The sequence below is a fragment of the Protopterus annectens genome, chromosome 10.part0, assembly GCF_019279795.1.
Source record: "Protopterus annectens isolate FY-2018-M chromosome 10.part0, PAN1.0, whole genome shotgun sequence".
Classification (NCBI taxonomy): domain Eukaryota; kingdom Metazoa; phylum Chordata; order Ceratodontiformes; family Protopteridae; genus Protopterus; species Protopterus annectens.
In genome coordinates, this window is record NC_056744.1 from 1,758,788,921 (window position 1) to 1,758,815,358 (window position 26,438).

Here is a 26,438-nt window from a genome sequence, read left to right on the forward strand (position 1 = left end):
TCTTCTTACCCCAGATGCAGAGGAGGACAGAATGGATGCCAGCCCAGAGGCAGAGGGGGTCCGCAGAACTTTGGGTCTCAAGTGCCTTTCTCAGACAGACCCAGGCAGCAACCCTGAAGGGTTGCCCGACTGCTCTACTCTGGAGGTAGTCAGGGGCTGATTGTCCTTGAACCCAGCGGCATGGGAGTCCATAACAATGGATTGCCGGGTGCTTCAAATCGTATCCAGAGGATACTCTATCCCCTTTATGGGTTCCACCATATCTCCCAGACACCTCCCGGACGTACCACCCATGCAAAGGGAGGCAGCAGCACAGGAAATTTCCAAGCTGCTAGCAAAATGAGCCATCGAAACCGTCCCCCCAGATCAGTCCGGATCGGGCTTCTACTCCAGGTTCTTTTTGGTGCCAAAGAAAACGGGGGACTTAAGGCCCATTCTGGACCTCTCTACCCTGAACCTGTCCGTGGCAGAGAGAAGTTCTGGATGGTCACGTTACAGTCCATCATGCCGTACCTGCAAGAGAGTGACTGGATGTGCTCGTTAGATCTCCAGGATGCTTACTATCGCATATAAATGCACAGAAGCTCCAGGAGGTTCCTCCTCTTCTGGCTAGGAGTCAATCACTACCAATTTCGAGCCCTACCCTCTGGTCTCACCAAAGCCCCCAGGGTGCTTACCAAAGTGATGGTGGTTGTAGCGGCTCAGCTGAGGCTTCAGGGGATTAAGTTCTATCCGTACCTGCATGATTGGCTCCTCACTACCTCCACCAGGCATCTTCTTTCCCAAACCAGGGATTACTTCCTGACACTTGCCCTGCATTTGGGCATCGCAATCAACACATCCAAATCTCTCCTAGATCCTGTACAGGTGATAGACTACATTGGTGCCAGGATAGATACTCTTCAGTGCAAAATATTCCTGACCTTGGAGAGAGTTCATAGCCTAAGGATGCATGTCTCCCTGATCTACCATCTCCTCTTCCAACAGCGGAATTGGTGTTGAGGGCCCTAGGCTCGATGGTGGCAACCATAACTCTTCTCCCATGTGCTCGGTTACACATGCGGATTTTTCAGTGGACTCTAGCAGTTCAGTGGTTCCTGTTGGAACTGCCATTGACTTATCCTATCCAACTAAGTTGAGTGTGTCAGTCATCCCTGATATGGTGGATGAGCTATTCGGACATTTTGGAGGGATGACCCTTTGTTCCAGCCCCGGCCCAAACCACAGTGACCATGGATGCCTCCCAACACGGGTGGGGGGGGGGCATTGTTCAGGCAGGACAGTCCAAGGCATTGTGGTTCACCATAGAGACCATATCAATGTCCTAGAGATGAGGGTGGTCCTTCTAGCGTTGCAGGCCCTTCATGCCTTTCTTCCTGTGGGGACGATTGCCATTAAGTCAGACAACATGTCAGTAGTCTGGTATATCAACAAACAGGGTGGGACCAGATCTTACCCCCTTTGTTCAGAGGCCATGAGAGTGTGGGAATGGGCGATCTCCACCAGTCGCTTTCTCATCGCAACGCACATTCCGGGATGGTCCAACATTCTAGCAGACAGGCTAAGTCAGACCATTTTGATGCCTTACGAGTGGTCTCCGAATCTGTCAGTAGCGGAACAGATCTTCAGCGAGTGGGGTCAACCTTGCTGCGATCTCTTCGCATCTTCCAACGCGAAGTGCAGCAAGTTTTCACTCTGAACCCCCCTGCCGGGGAGTCCCCCAGAGACTCTCTAGTTCATGCTTGGTCTCCTGGTCTTCTGTATGCTTACCCACCAGTACCTCTCATTCCAAGGTTTCTGCAGAAAGCTTGTTGACTGTGGAGCAAGGTGATCCTCATTGTCCCATTCTGGCCTCACCAGGTATGGTTTCCCTTCCTTTGGTCTCATCTTCTGTCTCTACCCTGGATCCTAGATCCCATTCAGGATTTAATTTCACACCCTTCGGGGATATCTCATCCGAGTATGGACAGCCTGATGCTCACGGCTTGGCTGCTCCAGTTCCCATAATTGCTAGGACTCCCAGACTATCCTCCTCAGTTAGATCTATTTTGGTAGCTGCTCATAAGTCTTCAACCAGAAAGGTTTATCGCAGCAAGTGGAAACATTTTTCTTTCTGGGCCTCTCAAAGAAGTTTAGACACTTTCATGGTCCCTATTTCCGCTAGTCTTGATTTTCTAGCTGATATTTTCCAGCACGGAGCTAGCTCCTCTACTGTCAAAGTTCAGTTGGCTACTATTTCTCATTTTCATGTGGGGGTGAGAATTCTGCCTCTTTAGCATCTTCCAGACTGTGTAGAGCCTTTATCAAAGGCACCTTTTTGTTACACCCCCCCGGTCAAAGATCCCGTTCCCCCATGGGACCTTACTATGGTTCTTCAAGCTTTCGAGCCTGCCGCAACTGCAGATCTAAAATTTTTATTATGGAAAACAGCCTTTCTGGTGGCTATTACCTCTGCTAGAAAGGTTTCAGAATTACAGGCCTTGTCCATCAAACTTCCGTACATGATTTTTCATAAAGACAGAGTTTCCCTTTGAACCAATCCATCCTTTCTTCCTAAGGTGGCATCACCAGCCAATATCAGTCAGACTGTAAATTTACTTATGTTTTTTTCCCAATTTTACGAACAAGATGGAATACAAACTCCACATGTTGGATGTTCATTGACAGTTACGATTCTATTTACACAGAACAAAAAATTTCCATAAATCTGATCAATTGTTAGGTTCCCCAAAAAGGTTTATAAAAGGAGTCTCCAAGGTCACTATAGTTAGATGGATTTCTTCATGCATTCTGCAGGTCTATAATGACAGAGGCATGTCTCCTCCAGGTCAGGTGAAAGCTCATTCCACTAAGTCCATGGCTACGTCTGCAGCTTTTTGGTCTAGAGTGTCTTTGGATGACATTTGTTCTGCAGCTACTTGGTCCTCATCTCATACATTTGTTTGTCATTATAAATTGGATTTGACTTCCAGAAGGAGAGCATCCTTTGGTTCCGCGGTGCTCCAGAATATCCTTCCATGAGGGTCTCCCAAGAATTTAGTAGCTGGGGACTCTGTCCCACAGGTTGAAGACCAAATGAAGTAAACTACTTCAGATAAAGAAGCTATGTACTCACCATAATGTTCCATTTGAGTAGTTGTACTTCATTTGTCTTCAACCATCCCTCCCTCCTTTCCCCGGACCTTGGCACATGATCAGCCTATGGGCTGCAGTTATAGGTCTCAAGTATTATCAGGTTAGGTTCTTTGTACAGGTTCAGCAAACTAGATCTGGGGATGGAAGGCAGTGGAGGTGTATTATGGATAAGGGGAGGAGTCTGGAGCTCAGAGCTGATGCTAGCAATAGTTGCTGTCTTGGATCCGTATCCCACAGGTTGAAGACAAATGAAGTACAACTACTCAGATGGAACATTATGGTGAGTACATAACTTCTTTTTCCTCACTACTGTAGACATGTGATGGTCAAAGGCTTGATTACTGTTTGTGCGTCCTCAGGTCCCTAACTACTGTGTCAACTCTCAGGCGTGTGTTGTCAAAATGGTAATTACCAGGGGTGGATGACTTCCCAAAGGATACTATTATGCATTTCATGGCATTTAGTTTTAGTTCATGGCTCTGACACAAATTATTTATTTGTGTCAGCCCTTCCTGGAGAAGATATGTGTCGATGGAGAGCAAAGAAGCTTAACACGTGCTTTATATGTTCATAGGTAATTACTTGGCTAGGTGCCTCTGAGGCCCATTTTAAGCCTAGTCAATTTCCTTTCCAAAGGTGAGAATCATGAGCTAAATGCCTTAACCAGTATACCATCCCCAAACCCCCAACAGATAGTTCTATTGTGCATTCCTAGACTTGTATAAAGCTTATGACAGGGTTCATAGGTAGGTACTAGGCTATTGGCCCAAGGGTCTAAGTAAGTCTAGCCAACAAGGTTCCCCTGGCTTACGCCACCCAAGAAAGTTATTTTCTTGTGCCCCTGTCGAGCAGAGCCACAGAAGTGATCCCCGGGATGTATTTTCCCATTCACTCATCAAGATTTTTCTTGAAGAGTGCTAAGGAGGAGCTTTGCTTGACATTGATGGGTAGCTTGTTTAAGAGTATGGGAAGCCACTGGGACAGGAATCTATCCCTCCAGCATGTCCTGTTTATTGTGGTGACAAGGTGTAGGTCACTAGAGCGTGTAGTTCAGAGGGATTAGGATTTCTTTAGGTGTAGCATGTCCAACAGCTCTGGGCTTGACATAGCTTTATATGTTAGACAGAGATCACCTCAGAATAGACGATATGCTACGGAGTAAAGCTGGAGTTTTTTGAGATGGTCAGTGTAGGGCATCTGTTTGAGGACAGTAATCCTCTTTGTGAGGTACCTCTGTGGCCTTTCCAGTTGCTGCAGATGTCTTGAGGTACATTCCAAAAGGGGCGTTGTGCTCTATAATGGGTCTAATGAGTGTCGAGTAGAGGGGAACAATGACCTCTTTTTTTTCTGGATGAGAACCCATTTGTGATGAGATGTGCCACGTAGAAGGATTTCCTGACTGTTGTGGCAATGTGATTATCAAAGGAGAGACTACTGTCCACCTGGGTCCCAAGGTCTCTTATCACACATTCAGCGTTAAGTAGACTGCCGCCTATGTGGTAGTTCATGGGTGCAGAGTTTTTACCAAAGGGGATGACAATGCACATTTTGACATTGAGCGTGAGGCCATGGGTCTGACACCAGGTATCTGTCTCGGTGAGGCCCTTCTGTAGGATGTTCACATCATTTGAGGACTCGACTATGACTCCTAGTTTGTAGTTATCTGCAAAGTTCATTAGCCAAAGGCCTTCTGTGCTAGCCTGTACTTCAGAGAAGTAGATACCAAACAGGATAGGTCCCAGGACTGAACCCTGTGGTACTCCACTTGTCACTGGTTTGAAGTCAGATTTGGAGTCTGCAACTTTTACAGTGTGGGTTCCGTCAGTGAGCCAGTTGGCAACCCATCTTGTGACGTAGGGATTTATACCTAGTTTAGTGAGTATAGCTATAAGTTCAGAATGGGGGATGGTGTCGAAAGCCTTGGCAAGGTCAAGATAGGCTGTGTGAACCACCTTACCCTCTTCTGTGGCTTTGGTGACTGCCTCAAAGAAGTCGATCAGGTTCAGGAGGCATGATCTGTCTTTCACAAACCCTAACTGGGTGGGGGCCAGAGTTTGGAGGTTACCAATGTCTTTATTTATGAGTTCCATGATGATACGTTCCATGGCCTTACAGACAAGGGTCACAAGAAAGCTAATTAGGGCACTCCTGTGATGGTATGAAGTCCCAGAATCATTAATAGAATTAGAGCCGGCTATGTACAAGGACCCAATGACACAAGACAAGTGATGGTTTCCTGGTGGGAATAGGACTTCATCAGGGTTCGGCTCTGAACCCACTGCTGTTTATACTAATAATGGACTACATTATCAAACAAGTTGGATAGGACAGATCAACAAAGCTTCTGTATGCAGATGATGTGGCATTACAAGCAGACTCTGAACAGGAACTTCAGCAAATTATAGAGGAGTGGAATGCAAAACTGAATACTTGGGATGGAACCAAGTACAGATAAGATGGTTGTCATGGCAGTAAGTTGACTATTCAGAAAAAAGGAAAATAGTGCATCCAGTTAACTTCATGTATCTGAGAGGGATGTTTGAAGAGAAGTCTGAATGAGGAGGTCAAAACTAGAGTCACAGGAGCTGCAGTCAACTGGTGCAAGAGTGTTGGGTAGCATGTGACAGAAGAATGCCAAAGACATTAAAAACTAAGGTGTACAAAATAGTGTTCTACCAGTACTTCTGTTTGGTACATAAACTTGGGTAGTAAAGGCAGAACAGTTGAGAAAGTGAGAGTTAATAGAGATGAAGTGCTTTAGATGGGTGGTAGGATGTACACTGTGGGACGGACGAAGAAATGTAGAAATAAGAACAGAAGCCAAAATGGCTCCAATTGCAAAGAAGATCACAGAGAACAGGTGATGCTGGTTCAGGTACATGTGCAGGAATGTAGAAAAATAATTTGGTGAAGATTATTTGGGAGAGGCAGGAAATGAGGATGTGCAGTAAAGAGATGGATCATTTTTCAAGATAAGACTGGTGACAGTCAGACATGGCTGTCAGAGAAGGTAGGAGATTGACACTGAATCAATAGATGTGGCATCAGATGAAGTAACACCTCAGGTTCTTGTGGAAAATGGGGAGAAAGGGGGGTTGGTGACGAATTGGTCCTGTAGCATCAGTGTATTGTCATGAATACATCTAACACCTCAAGAGTTTGACTCATTCCAGTTGAGGTCCACCATTGAATATTTAATGGGGAAAAATGCAACACCAACATTTCTTTGATGTTTGTTGTATTTAATTTTAGTCATCTTTGCTTCATCCAGTTCAGGATGGAATTCAGACAGTCTTCAAACATGTGATAAAAGTCCCACATTTGCTGCTGAGAAAGGAACGATGTAGTTGGAAGTAGTCAGCGTGGCAACAATTCTGCATATTGGTCTTGTATGTGACATTTTCAGTGCTAACATACAGCGCAAACAAAGGAATTTGCATTAATCCATGTGAACATCTGCAATCTACAAGAGCTTTAGGTATGGAAGAAACCCCAAAGACCACTTGCTGAAATTACCTCGACAGGTATGATGCAAACCTGTCAGGGTCAGAGTCCACAGTGGGTTAGCAGATGGCTGAGTGAGATTTCATGCTCTGATATGTCAAATGTTGTAGAATATCACATCACTGCAGCACATTCCATCAGTGCAGCAGTACATTATGACATCACTGCTATGCAAGTTGATAGCATTACCTCTGTATCGCATTTTATCAATGCTGCAGCATGTTTGACATCACTACTATTATGCACAATTAAGACAACCATTGTTATGCAAGATATTGACATCACCTTTGCAGCACATGTATGACATCACTGCTGTACAGTATCATGATATCACCAGTCCTTGTCATGATATCATATCATGGTACTGACACTTCAACGTAACTGCATATTTAGTCAACATCTTCATAGATGTTCATCTTTATAGAATACAACGTCCCATTTGGTATGTACCTCTCAAGACATCTGCAACAACTGGAAAGGCTGCAGAAATACCTCACTAAAAGAATCACAGGCCTAAAGCAGATGCCCTATGATGATCGCCTTAAAAAACTCCAGCTATACTCTGTCACATATCGTCTACTCAGAGGCGATCTCTGCTTAACATGCAAGGCCATGTCAAACCCAGAGCTGTTGGACATGCTACACTTAAAGAAATTCCAATCCCTCAGAGCCACACGCTCCAGGGATCTAAACCTTGTCATCACAATAAACAAAACATGCTGGAGGAATAGGTTCCTGACCCAGAGACTCCCCAGACTCTGGAATAGACTGCCCATACATGTCAAGCAGAGCGCCTCCTTGGCCCTCATCAAAAGGAACCTTGATGATTGGATGGGAGAAAGGAAATTCACCCCGGGGATCACATCAGTCGCCCTGCTAGACAGGGGACTAGGGAAGTAAATAGTGTGGGAAGAAATAGCCAGGGAATTGTTATGACTAGGCTTGTATATGCCCTAGGGCTGATAGCCTAGTACCAACCTATAAACAAGTATGCAGTGATGTTATGCAAGGTATGTTAGAGTATATGCCCTAGGGCCGATAGCCTAGTACCTACCTATGAACCTGTAGACAAGTATGCAGTGATGTTATGCAAGGTATGTTAGAGTATATGCCCTAGGGCCGACAGCCTAGTACCTACCTATGAACCTGTAGACAAGTATGCAGTGATGTTATGCAAGGTATGTGAGAGTATATGCCCTAGGGCCGATAGCCTAGTACCAACCTATGAACCTGTAGACAAGTATGCAGTGATGTTATGCAAGGTATGATAGAGTATATGCCCTAGGGCCGACAGCCTAGTACCTACCTATGAACCTGTAGACAAGTATGCAGTGATGTTATGCAAGGTATGTGAGAGAAAGGAAAGACAAAATGAGGAATGTGAATAGCAGGGGATGCTACATAGAATCTAGCCTTCCTCCTTCATAGCATCTTTGAACCCATCTGTAGATATACATATGGTCACTGCCCATGGCAAAGTATTAAGGTCTCTGCATCCTCTCCTTTAAATATTTTGCTACATCTGTCTTGATCCATTTGTCTTCCTGCTGCTGTACATGTGCTTTCCCCACACCGTTGCACTCCATCTCTATCCATTCTTGTATTTTGAACGACTATGCGCATTCATACCTTCCATTATCTTTTTTTCAGTGTTTTCTAGTACATGCACGTCCAGCTGTCTAAGCCTGTCTTCATGTCCCAGTCTCTCCTTCCAATCTCTTTAACCATTTAGATAAACGTAGCTTTGCATTTTTTCAGTCATTTTAACTTTCTTTCTTCTGGATGGCTATCTGAACTGGAGTCAGTACTGAAGAGGCAACTTTACTACACCAAGGCATTGTGTTATTACAAAACATCACCAATGCATTCCCATGCAGTTTTGTCTCTGTGACATAACATCATGATATTACCAGACAGCAACATGATGTAATCCAACAGCATTATGATGTTATCAGACAGCATTGCAGTGTTACCATAGTTACACTGCATCTACCACTGCTCTACAGCTTCTTAAGTTAACACTGGTAGAAATCACTGCAGTATTACCATTGCTACACAGTATTAGTAACAAAACCATGAGTGTATCACCGCTGCACAACTCCAACATATTAACAGTGATGCACACCATTGTGACAGTACTGTTGCTTTACAGTATCTACCCCCACAATGCAACACCTGCAGCTACTACACAGCACAGTACACTGTCTGTCATTACTACACAATGTCATTAAATGACCCTTGCCTGACAGCTTCACAGTGTTACCACTACTACATTGCGTCACACTATCAGCACTGTAATAGCGTAAGATATGATTTGTACCACTTCAGGAGAAGCATACCTGCCTGACAGCTTCACAGTGTTACCACTACTACATCGCATCACACTATCAGCACTGTAATAGCGTAAGATACGATTTGTACCACTTCAGGAGAAGCATACCTGCCTGATAGCTTCACAGTGTTACCACTACTACATTGTGTCACACTATCAGCACTGTAATAGGAGAAGCATATACTATAGGGGAACAGACTGGGCTTCTTTAAAAGGACTAAGGCAATAGGTTGTGGAGTCTGGTGCAAGGTATTGTAGAGTCCTGATGGCGTGTCAGATCATAGGCAATGCAAGGCAGTTGAGTCCGGAAACCATTTGCATCTTGCCAATAATGATCTTTGTGCTGTAGCCCCCTTTTCAAGAAGCGCAAAGCGGTCAGATCCTGAGTAAATTTGAGTACCCATCCAGTCAGCTATGTTTCATTTGAAGGATTCTAGGGTGTTACTTTGTTTAACATAGGGGAGGTTTATTCCAGAGGTGAGGTAAATGTTTGGTAATAAACTTGTCTAGCCAGTATGTTTTATTTAGCTACTGGTGGAGTTTTAAACCCCCTAGTTCTGATATTAGTGATGCAGTTTGACTTGTAAACATTCAGTTGATCAAAGAGGATGGGGGGGCCTTAATGGTGCAGAATGTAAGATACAGATCACTCTATAAGTGCAATAAAACCAAGTAAAGGGGTAGTGCTTCAAGCTTTTCCTGGAACCTCAGGGACCCTTTTTTTCTTGTTTTTAATTAGGAATCTGTAGGTCCTTTTCAGTTGCATAACATATCTAGAAAGGTACTCGTTAATTGGTTTAATTAAGGTTGGATAATGAGATATGATAACTTCATTTGACTTGAAAGATGCACCTTTAGATACTAGCTGTGCTAAACAGTTGGCTTTTATGACTGTTGCTGCTACATGAAGCTTGAAAGAATGGGAAGGGAAAGGAAATATCAACAAAGTTTCCAGTATTTTTGACTGCACTGCCCTTTTGGAGTTTGGTATTGGCTTTACTGTACATGAAGGAAAAGAGATGTATGCTAAATATGGTAATACCATGCTTTTTGTATTTAAAGCCCTTTTTCCATTCAACACTTATCTTTGAGGGTGAGTTCCTGCAGTAATGAATGCATATTAGACAGAGATTTGACAGTAATGCCCAGTTTCCAGTCATCTACAAAATTAGTTAACCAATGGTTTGAACATTCCGTGTTCGAAGTTATTATACTTCAACTATGTGATATAGACCTGTAGCTAAGCTCAGATTAAATAATTTAAGGTGTGATTCTGTAAGAGCATGTGTAGTGCACCTTATTAGGCAGCTATGTAAAGCTTGCCTCTTAATCACTCCACATTTGGCAGAGAGCTCAGCCTTACATATTATGTCTGGTCTGCAGCTCCGCTTTGACCCTTGACGGCTCTTCTTTCAGCTCTTTCATAGGTGCGAGTGGGAGACTTCCTGGAGCTCATCATGGCCAAAAAGGAGCAATAGCATGACACATTTATAAATTAGGCCAGCAGTAGTAGCTTGGCCACTTTAAAAGCTTGTACTGTAGTAACGCGGAGGTGAACTGATTAGAGTGATGTGTTGAGTGTGACTCATCTTGTCTGTGAGCTAAGCTCAGCTTTCAACTAATGTTTGGCTTTTTTACTTTTGTTGTTGCCACCGACCCAGTACATCAAGAAAACAGGCTATGAAATATCACCCTGATAAAATCACATCTCCTAGTACTTAATAGAAATATAAAAATATCGCTGAGGTATAAGCTTGACCAGAAAATCAGAAATTTGATCAGTTTGGAGACTGAAATGGACAGAGGCAGCTAAGATTAAATTGTCATTTGTAAATATTGTAGTATTGTGTTGCTTATGTTACGATATGTTGTGTAGGGAGTAATATTATGGATTAATTAATGAAATTCATGCTGATGCTGTGTACAGCTGATCTCGCCATATCTTCATGGAATGAATGATGCAGAAGAGAAGCGGTTTCAGAAGGATCACTTTAATTACTGACAAAACAAATTTAAAAAGGACCCTGCAAACTACTTAAAATGACTTTGTACTACCTTTCTTGTGGGATCCCTTAAGTCCTATATCTGTGGGTCAGTCTTCCTAGAATGTATAGCTTTTCTAGCATTATGAAGCAGCTTCCTAGCTGTGTATTGCATTATCTGTCTGAGTCTTGTAGTTTCCTGATAAGTTTGTATTAGTGAAGACTTGTGAATTTGCCTTTATGTAATGAAATAGTTTACCTATTATATTTATAAGGTTAAAGTGGAGCTTTTCTACCTGCCCCTCACCTATGGTATTTGTATTATTTCTTTATCTGTTTTAATGACATTTGATAAATGGGAAAGTCTGACTGGGCAGAAGCCCATTTTCAGCAAAGGACCAAGAAGAAAAGCTCCATATTATTGTAAAACATTTTAAGAACAGTAATTTTACAATTTTCAAAAAATAAAACAAAAACATCTGCAGTTTAAATAATTATTTATTTATTTTACATTTGTTGACCGGGCTAGTCTAACTGGATATATGTCCATTTTCAGTAGAGGCCCGGGGAGAAAAGCTCCAGGAAATAACATACAATGTAAGAAAAAGCATTGAGACAGTCATATGCAGCAATAATGAAGACATCAAAAACAGTTTAAACAGCTATAATTATAACAGAGAGTTATATTATAAATTCTATGTAAAATTTTTTTTTTTTTTTAACAAATCTTAGTAGGTCTTAGTTTGATAGTACACTTATATAATTTATATAAGAGAAACGGCTATTAAGGTGTTTTAAGGAGTTTAGTATTTAGAGAAGGTAGAAGGTCAGAGACAAGAAATTGTTAGTCAGGGTTACAACAGGAGCATAACCAGTGGTTATTGAGGTAGTGTTTTAGATGTTTTTTAAAAAGTGGGAGAGAGGTCTGGGATGTAAGATCAGGTGGTAATTGATTCCATACTTTTCCAACAGAGTTGGAGAACAAGGAATCACCTGCTAAGTTTTTAGATTTAGTTATATTCATAAGGATTTTGTTTGAGGATCGTAAATTTTTGAGATTACTATATGGTGTAATAAAGCTAGAGAGTATGGGAGTATTGTTGGGCTGATTAAGGGCCTTGTGAGTTATTGAGAGTTGATGAAATTGTATCAGATTTGGAAGTTCAAGCCAGCCTAGTTTTTTTAGATTAAGACAGTGATGAGTTCTATAAGGGGAGCTAGTAGCAAATCTGGCAATGTTATTATAGGATATAGCTAGTTTGTTGAGGTTCTTTTTGGAGAGTTAGTGTAGATGGGAGATGCATAAAGAAGGGTTGAGGGTAAATGAGTTCTAGCTATAGTGGATTTAGCTAATGGTGTTAGATATGGTTTTATTCTATAGAGGGATACTAATTTTCTGTTGACTATTTTTACTGTGGTATTTATGTGTGGGTCAAAGTTGAGGTTATTGTCAATTGTGACTCCTAAGAGTTTAGTGGTCAGATCAGGGGAAATAAGGGTGCCATTATTAGATGTGAGAGTGAAGTGTAAAGGGGCAGTCCTTTGGGTAGGTGTGAAGAGTAAAAGTTTAGTTTTTTTAGCGTTTAGTAAGAGGCAGCGGTTGGAGAACCAGTTTTCTACTGTATTGAAAGCTTTTTGTGTTTGGGATTGTAGTTCGTCTAGAGAGGAGGCTGAGCAGACAATAGTAGTATCTGTGTATTGAATACATGTGGAGAGTGGAATGGCTAAGTGGAGATCATTGATGTAAATGGAAAACAAGAGAGGGCCTAGTATGGAGCCTTGCGGGACACCTAATGAGATAGGTAGGTGATTAGATAGAGTGTTTTTCCAGAGTACAGCCTGCTGTCTGTTTTCTAGGTAGGATGTGAACCAGTTCATGATTAGTGGATTTAGTGAGTGGGACTTTAGGATGTGTAGAAGGATATGGTGGTTAACCATGTCAAAAGCTTTTGATAAGTCTACGAAGACTGCAGAGGAGAGGATATTATTATTGCGGTTTTTGTTGATATAGTTTGTAAAGGAAAGCAAGGCAGTAGAGGTGCTGTGAAGAGGTCTAAATCCATGTTCACAGTTTGCCAGTAGGTTGTGAAGGAGAAGGTGGTTCATAAGCTGTTTGTGGACACATTTTTCCATTATTTTTGCAATAGGGGAGAGCAGTGCTATGGGACGAAAGTTGGACATTTCATTAGAGTTTCCACCTTTGTGTAATGGGATAATGTGAGAAATTTTCCAGATGGATGGGATTATACCTTCATTTAGGGTTCTATTTATCAGTAATGAGATGGGATAAGCTATGGTTTTAGATGCTATTTGCAAGAATTCTGATGGGAGTTTGTCAGCTGAGGGGGTAGTTGGTTTTAGTTTTTGGAGAAGGGAGCGAATGTATGATGTGGGTACTGGTTCTAACTTGAATACTGGGGATCCTTGGAGGTGGGAGTTTGTAGATTAGTGATATCGGGGGATAGGTGGCTGGCAAGAGTTTGGATAGTATTGGTAAAGAAAGAGTTAAAGGCATTTGCTATATCAGTTAAATTGTCAGGGTTACTGCCTAAGGGGTTGGGAGTAATAGTTTCTCCTGGATGAGTAAGTTTATTAATAGTAGACCAAAATTTTTGAGGTTCCTTGAGGGAGGACTGTTGTAGGTGAAGGTAGTAATTTTTTTTGTCTAGTATGATGGCTTTTTTGTGATATTTCTTTCTTGTCGAAAGGTTAGATGGTCCGTGGAGTTCTTAGTAGTTCACCATTTGGCCCAGGATTTGTTTCTTTGTATGATTAGTTGCCTAGTTTCGTTTGAGAGCCAAGGAGCAGGTTTAGCTTTCATTCTAATACGGCGCATAGGAGCATGGTGGTCCAGGATTGTTAGGAATGTAGAGTTAAAGTATTCAACTGCTTTGTTAATTGGGAGGGATTTTAGAGGTGACCAATTACATTGTTTAAGGTCTGTTTGGAATTGTTCAGGGTTAAAATGCTTTTTGCTGCAAACTGTTCTAATAGTGATAGGGAAGGTTGGGTTAGTTTTATGTCTGATTATATATGTTAGCAGATGGTCACTAAGGTCATCTGGGAGGGTTCCTGTGGTATACGTTTGGTGTGAGCTATTAGTTAGTATCCAATCTAAGGTGCTTTCTTTTTTATTTAGTTTGTTGATTCTGGTGGGTGAATTAATAGCTTGTGAGAAACCATAAAGGGTAATGTGGTTGGAAGGGTTTGTATTGATACATGAATTCCAATCAATGTTAACGTCTCCTAGGAGTATGGTTTCTTGTGGGAGTTGAGAAGACAGTCCATTGAGTATTTTTTCAAGTATACCAATGTTGTTACCTGGGGGGAGATAGATGCATATAATATTTATAGTTTTATGTCTGTTGAGCTGGAGTTTTGAGATAAGTATTTCACTGCTGAAGTCTAGAGGTAGGTTAAGATTAATGGTACTAAGTTGTATGTGTGCTTTGTAGAGAATTGCTATACCTCCACCTTTTTTCAATGTGCGGTCAACACGAAAAATACTGTAGCCTGGAGGTGTGATTTCACTATCTTTTATTGTGGGTTTTAGCCATGTTTCTGATAAGCAGAGGATATCAAATTGGTGGACATCAAGGAGGGCATGAACATGTGGTATTTTATTGCAAATGCTACGTATGTTAAGATGAGCAATGGTGAGAGAATTGGGTGGGTTGATAAGAGGTCCAGTGTTATATTTGGTTTGGGAGTTATTTATGGTGGTAGGGATAGATGTTGGGCCGGGATTAGGATGAATGTCCCCATCTTTTAATGTGTGGAGAAATATAAAGTATTTTGGTCTGAGAGGTTTACAGTAAAAGTGAATTGTTAGTTTAGTTTTTAGTTTGTTATATTTAATGTGAACTATTCTATGAAATTTAGCACTTAGGTAGGTAGGTTGAGAAGTACTAGTTAGAAAGGTAGGTTGGTTTGGTATTATATGTGTTAAAGTGTGTTTGGATGGAATATGGAGGGTATAGGTAAGAGGTTTTTCATAGGAAGACAGGAGATAAGTAGTAGATAGAGTTGTTAGGAGTGTGATAAGTAACGGTATTTGTAGTAGGTAGGGCATGATTAGGTGGGATGCGAACTAGTGTTAGAGGTAAGTGTTTAAGGTTGGAGGGAGGTATAGAGGGGTATGTTAGGAGGAGTTCTTGTGGGAGGGACTAATTAGACAGGTAGGGGATAGGTGAAGTATTGGTGGAAGAGTGATAAGGTGTGAATGGGTGTGGAAGTGAAGGGAGGTATATGATTGGTGTAATATATGGTGTGGGTGTGTCTACTGGAGGGATAAATGTAGGATCACTGGGGGTGGGTGGGAATTGGGGGTAGGGTAGGAGAGCGGAGTGTGCCCGCAGGGTGAACGGAGCGGGTTCAGACAAAAGAGTAGAGTTTCAAGGAGAACAGTCTGTTAAGTGGGTGAGTTCAACAGGTAAGTCACAAATGAGAAAGGGTGGGAGAAGGATTGTGAGACTAGCTGGAGGTTAGAAAGGGTAGCAATAGAGCAAAAGTGTAGGAGACAGTATGAGAGTGAGAAAGAGTGAGTTAAGGAGAAGCAATGACTAAGAGAGTGGAAAATAGAGGTATGGTACAGCAGATGAGTGTAGGAATAGTATTGCAGATAGTTAGAGGAGAGGTGCCAGTGTAGTGTGTAGTCACTAAATAGCTTTGAAGATACACTTGCAGGGAGTCTGGCAATGGCGATATGGGGTATATTACTACCTGAGAAGGGAGAGAGAGGTTGGTTTTAGGGCAATGTTTAAGAGATTAGATAATTACTGGTTTGATAGACTAGCTGCTGGCAGTCCTGCTAGGGAAACTTGTCTAGCCTAGCAGTGACATTAAACATTAGGATAAGCTCAAAGTTCTAGGATCGGTTGTAACACATACTTTCACTGTCTTGTAGTGGGCTGGCTTCTCAGGGAGGTGATAAATAAGGTTCCAGCTCGGACAAATATGTTGAGGCTTCCAGTTGGATGAGGTCTAGTAATTTAGTACAGGGATGTACTGGGTCACAGGCTGGTAAATGAAGAAAAAGAAAGGGTAGTGAGGTAGCAGTTTAGTAATAAGGAGGAAAGTGTTACACATAGATTATACACAGTTATATGAGTTAGCCATAATAATCAATAGAAACCCTTGGTGTATATAGTAAGATCAAGAGAGTACAACAATGCAGGTACCTAAGGATTCAGAGGACAATATTCAAATGCAGTCAGGAAGCAACAATATACAAAGGCAATCAGTAAGCAAGTATGTGAATAGCTACATTCAGTATCTATTCAGTTATATTCAGCAATGAAAATTAGAATAGAATTATAACAACAAGCTATCTGTATAGTAAAATACAATTATGTAGCTAGGATGGAAAGAACATCATATGCAGCATCTATACAATTGTAAACCACAGCAGTATTATTTAAGTAAAAATGTATTAACTACAGCCTTGAAGAACTCAAGTTCAATAATCGAGCTAAACATATTACTTATATAGGCAAAATAAAACTAAGGCCAGTAGAGTTATGCCTAGGCGAGCAGGGATGGAATCACTAGGTAAGTCCCCACGTGAAAAAATGCTAACCAGGCGCGGGGGGTACAACAAGGGAGAGGGACACAGTAAACAATTGTTAGGAGCAGTTAGGATTAGATAGAAGGCAGATAAGGTGCTGTAGCCTATGATCAGCCAGGTATATGGTGATGAATGCTAGTGAAGCGTTCTGTAGGTGTAATAAATAACAAATGTCCGTATGGTAAAAGGAGTTCTAGGCAAGCAGAGATAGAGTTGCTAGGTGAGCAGCGAGCAGAGAAGGAGTCGCTAGGACGGCCATGTGCAGAACGGCAATAATTAGCGAGTGGTAACAGCAGGGGCACGGACCCGAGAAAAAACTGTTTAGCTACATGTAGAAATATATAAAAAACATGAGGTATGTCTAAGCACATGAACAGTTAAGCATTTAGGGATTAAAGATTAGTAAAATTACAGCTAGGTGAATAGAGTCTGTATGCAGTAAAAATCAATCTAGGCAGCAGAGAGTGGAGTCGCTAGATAAGAGCCTGAGTGTAGCATGCTAACAAGTAGCGAGTGGGTGTTTTGCAGTAGTTACAAATAGGAGAACAACAGTAAAAATCAATCTAGGCAGCAGAGAGTGGAGTCGCTAGATAAGAGCCTGAGTATAGCACGCTAACAAGTAGCGAGTGGGTGTTTTGCAGCAGTTACAAATAGGAGAACAACAGGTAATATTTCTAAGCAGATAGTATAGTCAGCCCGTAGGAATCTAAGCCTGGTAAACTACAGCTGTGATTAATGAAACATGTACACAGTACCAGTGTTTCTAAGTAGCGGGGAGAGAAGTCGCCAGGTGAACCCATGCGTAGAACGCTAATAATTAGCTAGTGGATGCAGCAAGGGCGGAAGACACAGTTCAAAGCCATTAAGCAGCAGTCGGCAATATATGAAAGACAATAGCTACACATTCAAAGTAAACAGTCTTGTATAAAACATTAAAACATAAAAGCAGTAATTAGATAAACAGCAGGTAATATATCTAAGCAGATAGTATAGTCAGGCATTAGAATTAGGACAAAAACATAATATAAAAAACATTGGTTAAGACTTGATATAAGTTATATGGCAATCATTTAATATTTGGAGAAATTTTAGACAGTTTGTAAAGAAGTTAAAGGTAAGTTAGTCTAATACAAACAGGAATTACAATATGAAGTGATAGAAAAACAGGCTTATGATATATTTAGAGAGTAAGTCAGGGTAGACAGTTTGATAGTAAGGAAGTGAGTGAAGAAGGGGAGAGCAAGGAGGTATAAGGAGTGACAAGGTATTTGTTCACATTTAGGGGTATAGTTTATCCTGGTTTTGAACAGTCTTTCAGAGTAGTTTAAAGATGGGAGGGAGGGTATTGGCCTTATGGATACAGGTAAAGAGTTCCAGGCCTTAGCAACAGTGTACGAGTACAGACAATATCCAGCAGATTTTCCAGGTTTATAGACAGTTTTTGGTCACTGGTTTGCACCGACCAACTGGGAGCATAGTTATGTAGAATGATTCTTAATGCTGGACAGGCAGATGGATGTTGGATAACTTTATAGGTGTTAAGAAGTTGTATATATGTTAATGTGGCGGTTCTAACCAATTTAGGCTTTTGAGTGCTATACAGTGGTGGGTTCTGAAAGGGGTATTTGCTACAAATTTAGCAACTTTGTTATAGCATTGTTCAAGTTTTAAGTTTTGTGAAGCCTGGAGGTTAGTAAGGATGGGAGCACCATAAACAAGAGTGGGGGGGAGATAAGTTGTTGCATTGATGAGAGTTTTTGGCTCTGTAAAACATTCCTAGTTTTTTGAGTTTTTCTTATGCAGTTTTGTATGTGCAGGTCGAATGTAAATTATCATCCACTATCCCCCCAAATAATTTGCTATGAGAAGTGACGTTAGTGGTTGTATTGTAAAGAAAGGGGACTTTAAATTTTGTTTTTTTTTTCATGTGAGAGGGATTTGGGGGGAAAAGTAGTAGTTTGGTCTTGTTTGGGTTGAGCAGGAGTTGTGAGTTACAAAGCCAGGTTTCAGTGACTGTTAAAATTTCCTGGGTAACTTTTTAGAGGTGTACAATGTTGTCATATGTACAAATGAGTGTGGAATCATCTGCATTTTGTATTAGGGTGACCTGTTTGGATGGATAGAGGGTGTTGGTGAAAATGTTGGAAGAGGGGACCTGTGCAATCATCTGCATTTTGTATTAGGGTGACCTGTTTGGATGGATAGAGGGTGTTGGTGAAAATGTTGGAAGAGGGGACCAAGGACAGAGCCTTGTGATATACTGATGGTGACTGGGAGGTAAGTAGTTGCCACACTGGATAGAGAGAGAGATCCAGCAACAGAAAGTGGCCACACTGGAGGAACGAGAGAGAGCAAGAGATAAAAAGTGCAGTAATAAATTATCTGATGTGGTTATTTTTGTCTGTCATTATTTAGTGACTGATGCTGTGAGCTTCATAATTTTCTTCTACTGTAAGCAGTGATGAAGTAGCAGGTTAGAGCAAGTGCTAACTGCATTGTAGCTGTTATGGGCAGTTTCATTTTGTTCTAGCATTTGTGTTATCAAATGGTAGAGCTTCCTACATTTCTTTTTACCACTGCGTAATGCAGAGGATGTGTTCATAGACCTATAGCTGAAGTAATTGGCACGGTAGTGAATGTTTCTAATAAACAAGCACAAGAATCCCTTTTTAAATTCCTGGACTGCTCCAGTCTTGGCAGTGTTAATTACAGACATCATGGTACATGCTAAAGGCAAAATCAGATGAGATAAATATATTACATGAAGGAGGAGTGTGATATGCAGCGGTATAAACGGACATTATTTTATTTTTATTTTGGAGGGAGATTGACAGCCTTACTGTTTGTGAAAATTAGGCAGTTAGCAGAAATAAATATCAGTATGAAACAAATGTGAATCTCATAGTGTTGTGTAATGTCAGTTAATACACAGTGCTACAGGTATAAAACTCCATGGGGCAGGCAACTGCCTTATTTCATCACTTGTGTAAATGCAAAATATTAAACCACTGGCACACTTGGGGTACAGTGTAATGTCACAACGGCACAACTTTTTATTCTTGGGGGTCAGAGTAAATGTCAAAGAGGTAAAGCTCTTCTTTTCTGACCTGCGAAATAAACGCTTTCAAGTGAGACTGTTATCGAGGGGAGATGTGGAGCTTTTCTGAAATATGCATGTTCATCTTACAGATATCAACAAAGGCTTGCAGCACTGTTATGGTATTAATTATTTTAACTGATAGAGGTTCTCAAGTCTGACAACTCTTTCACCCCTCTAATCTACAGTAAACACTATTTCTGTTTGTATAGAGACTGTAAACAACATTTGCTGATGTTATTATTGACGTACTTTCTTACAACTGTTTCAGGTGCACTAACAATAAATGATGACGACGTTGGGGTCCACGTTCCCCCGAATGGGACAACAGCACAGCTGCCTGTCTCCAGTGACTTTATCTGTTGAATGGAAGAAGATGTGACACCTCTTTTGTTAGACCACATCCTTATAGAAGTCACAGACCTGTCTCTGGCAAGAAAAGGTTCTTTATTGTATTTATCAGTGACAGGTTTTCAGCAAACTGACAGAGCCTAAGAAAATGCACAGAGTTAATTATGCTTTCCAGCAACATAGACAATCTGTTTGTGTGCCTTAATTAAAAAGAGAGGTGATCTTCTTTCTTAACTTGCTATATTTTTCTTAAGGAGCTCCCGAGGAACTTGTGGAATGATCCTTGCTGTCTGTGGTCTTGACAGCTTCTCCCACTAGTTATGTGACATTATAGTAACAGTTATTTTGAAGTAGGAAAATAAAATGCTGCTCATATTTCCCAGTGGAATCCTTACTTGTTTTTAACTGATTTAATAATAAGAAACACCCAAAACATTGGTGCAAGAAGACTGTAATTTTACAGAAGGTTGCAAATCACACAGCGCTAAAGGGCGAAGAGTACTAGGTTTGAAGTAAAGGACAGACACTACCATGAGCCCTATTTCAGTCTGCAACTTTTTTTTTCCTGTGCTTCCCATACTTTTGGCTGTCTGGTGGTACAGCTGCTTTTACACTGCAGGCATCCCACTTGAAAATGGAACCGTTGAGGATTGGCACAGTTTCTCTGACTAATGACGAGTACTTACAGTGTGACTTAACTGTTACTGCATGTCTTGGCAATTGGAGATGTGAGTATTTAGAACTTTGTCCTTGGCCTAAAGAGACATCAGCTTGTACCCGTGGCATAATAGAGTTCTTCTCATATGCAGAGAACTCTTCCAGTGGGTCTGTGGCAGCAGTGGTTTTCTGGACTGCAGGCCCCCCACACCTTCACCTCATGAAGGAGAAGAAAGAAGACTCTCCTTCTTCCTGGCTGGCCCTAATGAACATTTTTTCCCCCACAACTAAATCTTGTAACCTTTCCAGTATAGCAGTCAAGAAGGCTGAAATTATTTTTTCCTGCCTGGTTTTGCATTGAGAAAGTGATCGGTAACTAATGTTTTTTGTATATTCACAGGAGTGTGCCCAGGGTAGTCTCTACTCACTACAGCTGTTGGCATCACTAAGTAAATTCTTATCAATCTTTTTCAGCTTACCTACCATCTGTTAATGACCTTCCTTACTTTTATGGTTCAAATATGCCTTGTAGCTTTACCACTACATGAATACCATTTGTTGTAGTGTCCTGCAGACCCTGCCTTCCCTGTAGTATCCAGAAATTGTAATAATTTTCTTCAGGTAGTTACAAATTCCTGCATTATTTCCCACCTGCGTTGGCCTAATGTGCTTAATGGCTCCCATGCCTGTTCCCAGTTTGCCCATTTGTTCTTCTTAACGTGGTGAGAACTAGTCTCGTTCATTCCCAGGACAGGGTGAGAACTCTACAGCCTACTCGTATGTTGACACAAATGTGAGCCTAAAGCTAAGAGTTCAGGGTTGCAGAGTGAACACGTCTGCAGTCGTGTATTTGACTTCAGCAATTGCCTGCTTGGATGGGCATTACATATGGATGCTACTTCCCATACTGCTCCCAGGGTGGGGCTATTGCTAATGGAGATACAGTTGTCCAGTCTTACAAGGGAACCAACAATAGGTCAACCCCCAAAAATAGGCCTACCTATTTCCAACAATCCAGCTCTAGTAGATATCCATGATGCTAATCAAACCAGGTCACTGCACTGTAATAAGGGCTTTACTTCACTACACCAGTGGAGCTGGCCCCATTTCTGCATATATACTTTCTTCAAATGGAGGTATTAGCCTGCTTCAGTGATGCACCTTACCTACCATTAAGTTGTATCCTTTGTTATGTCGCTATGTTGTAAATTACAGAGATGTCATGGCTGTAGATGAGGACACTCTCCAATACCAGAACCTCTCACACACCTATCTCTTGGAGGGACTTTGTTACAGGATCCTATATGGGAGTGTGCCTTCTTTAGCAGCTATGAGATAAACTCTGTGATTTGATGTGTTTGTTATTGTAGATGTTGCCATACATACAGTGCACTAGGCTTTGTTTTGTGTCAGCACAGACTTGTTTAGTATCTCTAATCAGGGTTTTGCTAAGCTGCAAGGCAATATAGGAGTACTTCTGGGATAACAATGTACTTTGAAATGGAGTGAAGCATGCTGTCAAAAGCTGACCGCTTTTACAAGTGTCATTATACCATTGACAGTTATGAAATATGTTCTGAAGTTAGTTATTTTTTAGTTCTTTTTTATTATTACTTGAATAATTTAAACATTTCACATTAGAAAAGGGGAACCGTTACTAACTAACTGTAATTTTGATGACTGGCCAGCAGATGGCAGATTATGCCTCCCTACAAGGACGTAAACTAGCATACATCAGTAACTGACTTGCGCTCTGGGACCATTTTTCAGCACTGGTGCATACTTCTAAAACACTTGTCAGTAAGGGGCACAGGTCTGCTTGAAAGACATAACTGCTAGGAGCACAGACCCTTACGTTAAGAAACTGCTTTATCCACGTTGCTGCACTGAATATTGATCTGTGTAACTGCAGCTCTTCGACATGCATGTACGTATGTGTGTTATGTATGTGCTGAGTTCATCTTTCCCCAATAAATACCTGTTTGTAGCCTACAGTTGTGGGACTCTAGGACTGATGGCACAGTAGCTGAAGCACATCATCTGTGTGATTCTAGGGTAATGCACATGGACACTAGACTTGCATGTTGCTGTGTGATGTCATGCTCTGTTTACCGCAAGTAATACAGATTAATGGTGTTTGCTTGCTGTCACACTTAGTGGATAGAATGGAGCAGATTCAAGACTGTAGATTAACAGTAAATTTATTAGCAGCAGCACCACGTGCTGGAACAGACTGAAGACACGTTTAATTTTGTCTACAAACCCAGGTGAAGGGAACTGGGATAGATTAGGTAATGAATGAATTGAGGTTTGCATTCCCTGCTGTGTCTACTTAAACTTTCAGACTGAGCTATTTAGCAGTGGATAACACTGAAAGTGTATTTTTTTATCCATCTATTTCAGTAACATGAATTCTGGACTTCTTTAAATGACTGCAGTACAAGTCTAGTGCTGGAAATGAAGGGTAGACACACAGATCCTTATTAGTTGTCTTGTGTTGGGATGGATGATGTTGAGGTTTGAGCCTTTACTGTGATACAGATTGAGCAGCGAGTCTCTGTTCATAGTACTACCTTGGGATATAAGATGCATTAGGGCCATTAATCAGCAACCTATGTATTGGAGGGGGATCTGTGAGGGGCTCCATTATGAAGGTGCGCCCTCTAGTAGAGCCAAGAGAGGAGCGTCCTGAACCATGTACCACTGATGAAAGCTACAAGTTGAAACTGGTCTGGTGTTTAGAATAAATTTTCACGCACTCCCAAGGTGCTGGCTGTTTTTTTTTTATGTTTATCATTTGCATATATCCCATGTGCCTCGGACACAAGAGGTTTGAGAGGTCACTCAGTGGACGTTCTAGCTTAGCTGGAGTTTTCATTTAGTTTTTAATGTACAAATATGGGAAAAGTTACCATATGTAGACAGTAGGGGATGAGTAATTACATTTTCATTTGAAAGTAACCGTGTGCTCTGATTTAGAGCTATTGTTAAACAAGTGAAATGTTAATGCATTTGGATCTTGAAAGCATGAGGGAAATCTGGATTAAAAAACAAAATGTCTCAACTTTAGGAAAAGGGATAGAGTCACTCAGGACAGTAGTGATATTGACTGTAATAAATTGTGTGACAAATGTAAATCATGATTCGTATCATGTTGTTATTCTCTTGGGAGGAATTGTTCTCCTGCTGTATTGCCCTAAAGCTGGGCTATTTGTATGTAATCTTTCCTTCTGATTTTGTACTTTATTTGTATATGTCAAAGGAATTAAAATTAAATGATTAAATTTGTCCTTTTTTTCTTTTATCAGTTACTATCATATCCATATACATTTTTGCCAGAAACTCTGAATTTCTTCCTGTCCATTGTTTTCAAAGTTAGAGAAAAGTGAGTGGTACCAGTTTGACAATTGCTATTCATGGGACATTAAATCTGTTTTGACTGGCTAATTTGACATGCACTGCAACCTCCCATGAACAGGCAAGTAAATGTGAAACGCGCATTTCTTTCTGGCAGTTCATAAGTACCAGGCTAGCTGCCCTTGTGGGCCATTTTAAATCTAACCATTTTCCATTTTAGTAATTGAATTAATCTGTCCCATTTGGTGTTAGATCGGCCTTTTGCGTCCCATGGTTGGTGTTAAAATATTAACTGTAGTGAAAATAACTGAGATTATACTGTAGCTACTTTGAGGGGACTCATGCATGTGATGAAGCATTTAGAATTTGCCTCTATTAAAACTACAAGGAATAGTCACGTAGTAAGTTCACTATTATCCAGGCATAGATCCAAGTTGTGCTTAAAAGTAGATGCAATGAGTTTCATTTTACATGCATGGGAGTATGTTTCACAGCAGTATTATTCTCAGCGGGATGTACCTCTCCCTCCAAACCATTCCATTGATGTTGCAGAAGAGGTTTAGATCGCTAGACAGAGTATTTCTAATGCCATTTGGCTCAAGGATATGCAGTAGGTCCACCAGCATTGGGTCCTATTATAAGCTTGTATGAGAGAGACACCGGTAACCTGTTATCAGTCTGTAGGATACTGAGTTTAGTGATAGGGCTTTTGAGTCAGTCCATGTAGGATGTATTACTTGGGCAGGTATCCTTTCAGTAAGGTATCTCTGCGGGTGTTCCAATTATTGCATTTTTGTGTACAGAAACATGCCAAAGGGTTATACCTCTCAACTGTCCAGATTTTCCCAGAATTTCTAGATTTTTGCCTCATATTTTTGGTCTGTTCTTCATAAAATTGGTCATTTTCAGGCAAATCATTGACGATTGAAGTCACTAAATAATGACAGACATTTGAGTTTCTGACTTTATATCTTCAGAAAACGCATGCTAACATAATACCTTTTATTGTACCAACTTTCAAAGCTTATAAGAGCAGTATTTAAAATTTGTCCCCATTTTTGGACCTTGCCCCCCCATTATTTTTGTCCTGATTTCTTCAGCTAAAAGGTTGAGAGGTATGCAAAGACTGCATTATACTCTAATTGGCCTAATAAAGGCTGAGTAAAGAGGGACAGTTGTATCTCTAGATGTAGACACAATCTCTTTGTCTATAAGCTATGCAATATAGAAAGATTTGTTTATGACAGTGGATGCAGTCAAAAGTTAGGTCACTGTCCACATATGTTTCCAAATCCCAAACAAATAGTTCAGCTCTTCTGGCATATTGTCAAGATGCTAATTCCCAGGGGTATATGATATCCCAAAGGATAATATAGTGCATTTTTGGCATTTAGTTTCTGTCCATGATTTTGGCACCAATTATGTTTGGGGCAAACCTTCCTGCAGAATTGCATTTGGGGATTTGGTGACTGCTCCTAGCTTGCAGTCATATGCAAACTTAGTCAACCAGAGACCTTTGGTATTTGCTTTTACTTCAGAGAAGTAAATGCCAAACAGGAGAGGTCCCTGCATGGTATCCTGGGGGACTCGACTGGTCTCTTTGTACCACCTGTACCCTGTTTGGGAGCCAGTTGGCAATCCGGTGGGTGATGTAGGTGGTTATTTCCAGTTCAGTTATGCTTAAGTGAGGGGCTGTATCAAAAGATGTGATCAGGTTGAAGCATGTGTTTACCTTGTCCATTGCTTTGGTGACCTTTTCATAAAAGCCCATCAGGTTGATTAAGCATGACGTCCACTTGACGAATCTAAACCAAGATAGGTCTAGTGATGTTCTTTGTGTTTCACTGTTGCAGTCATTACATTTGGGTAATCTGCTGACAGGTTGCCCTCAGTCGGCCTGAATTCCAAAGTCTTGGGTCCTGCGTCAGTTGCTGTCTTCTCTTCCATGACGTCAGGTCGTCAGGGGTATAAAACATGCAGCCGACGCCATTTCCTTTAGTCTTTCTTGCCGCACGGTGCCCGAAGCAAAAGCATTTCGCAAGTGCCGGTCGGCCGACTACTGAAATATTCGAGTTTGAGTTTCAGAACCGAAGTCTTCACTAAAGCTAAGTACCCCACTGGGGAAACTTTTTCTTGCTTTTTACCAATGTCAGAAAAAGTAAATAATTGTATTACTTGTGGGAAGCAAATACCTCAGAAGAATTTCCATTTATACTGTATTCCTTGCCTAGGCCCTGATCACAACGTTCCTGGCTGTCGGTTTTGTGCTAGATTTAACCAATGCACTATTAAGCGTCGGTATATTTTTGCATCAAAGTATTTTGGAAACATATTTAACTACCCAGAAATGTCAGCAATAGCACATAAAAAACACGAAGAAAAGGACAGAGAAAGGCAGTCGAGATCCAAAACCGATGAAGAAGCTTCTCCTAAGCCGGTTCGCCGGTACTCAGTGAG

The 26,438-nt window shown here is 41.2% G+C and overlaps 1 protein-coding gene across 1 annotated transcript in view; it reads left to right on the top strand.

Moving 5' to 3' along the window:
* The window catches only part of LOC122813987 (protein spinster homolog 1-like), a 329,320-nt gene extending 305,408 nt beyond the window's left edge, over positions 1-23,912 (top strand). Inside the window, exon 13 of the mRNA XM_044086558.1 lies at positions 19,888-23,912. Coding sequence (XP_043942493.1) covers positions 19,888-19,982 — 95 coding nt within the window. The 3' untranslated portion in view covers positions 19,983-23,912. The remainder of the gene's footprint in view (positions 1-19,887) is intronic.
* Positions 23,913-26,438: the final 2,526 nt, after the last annotated feature.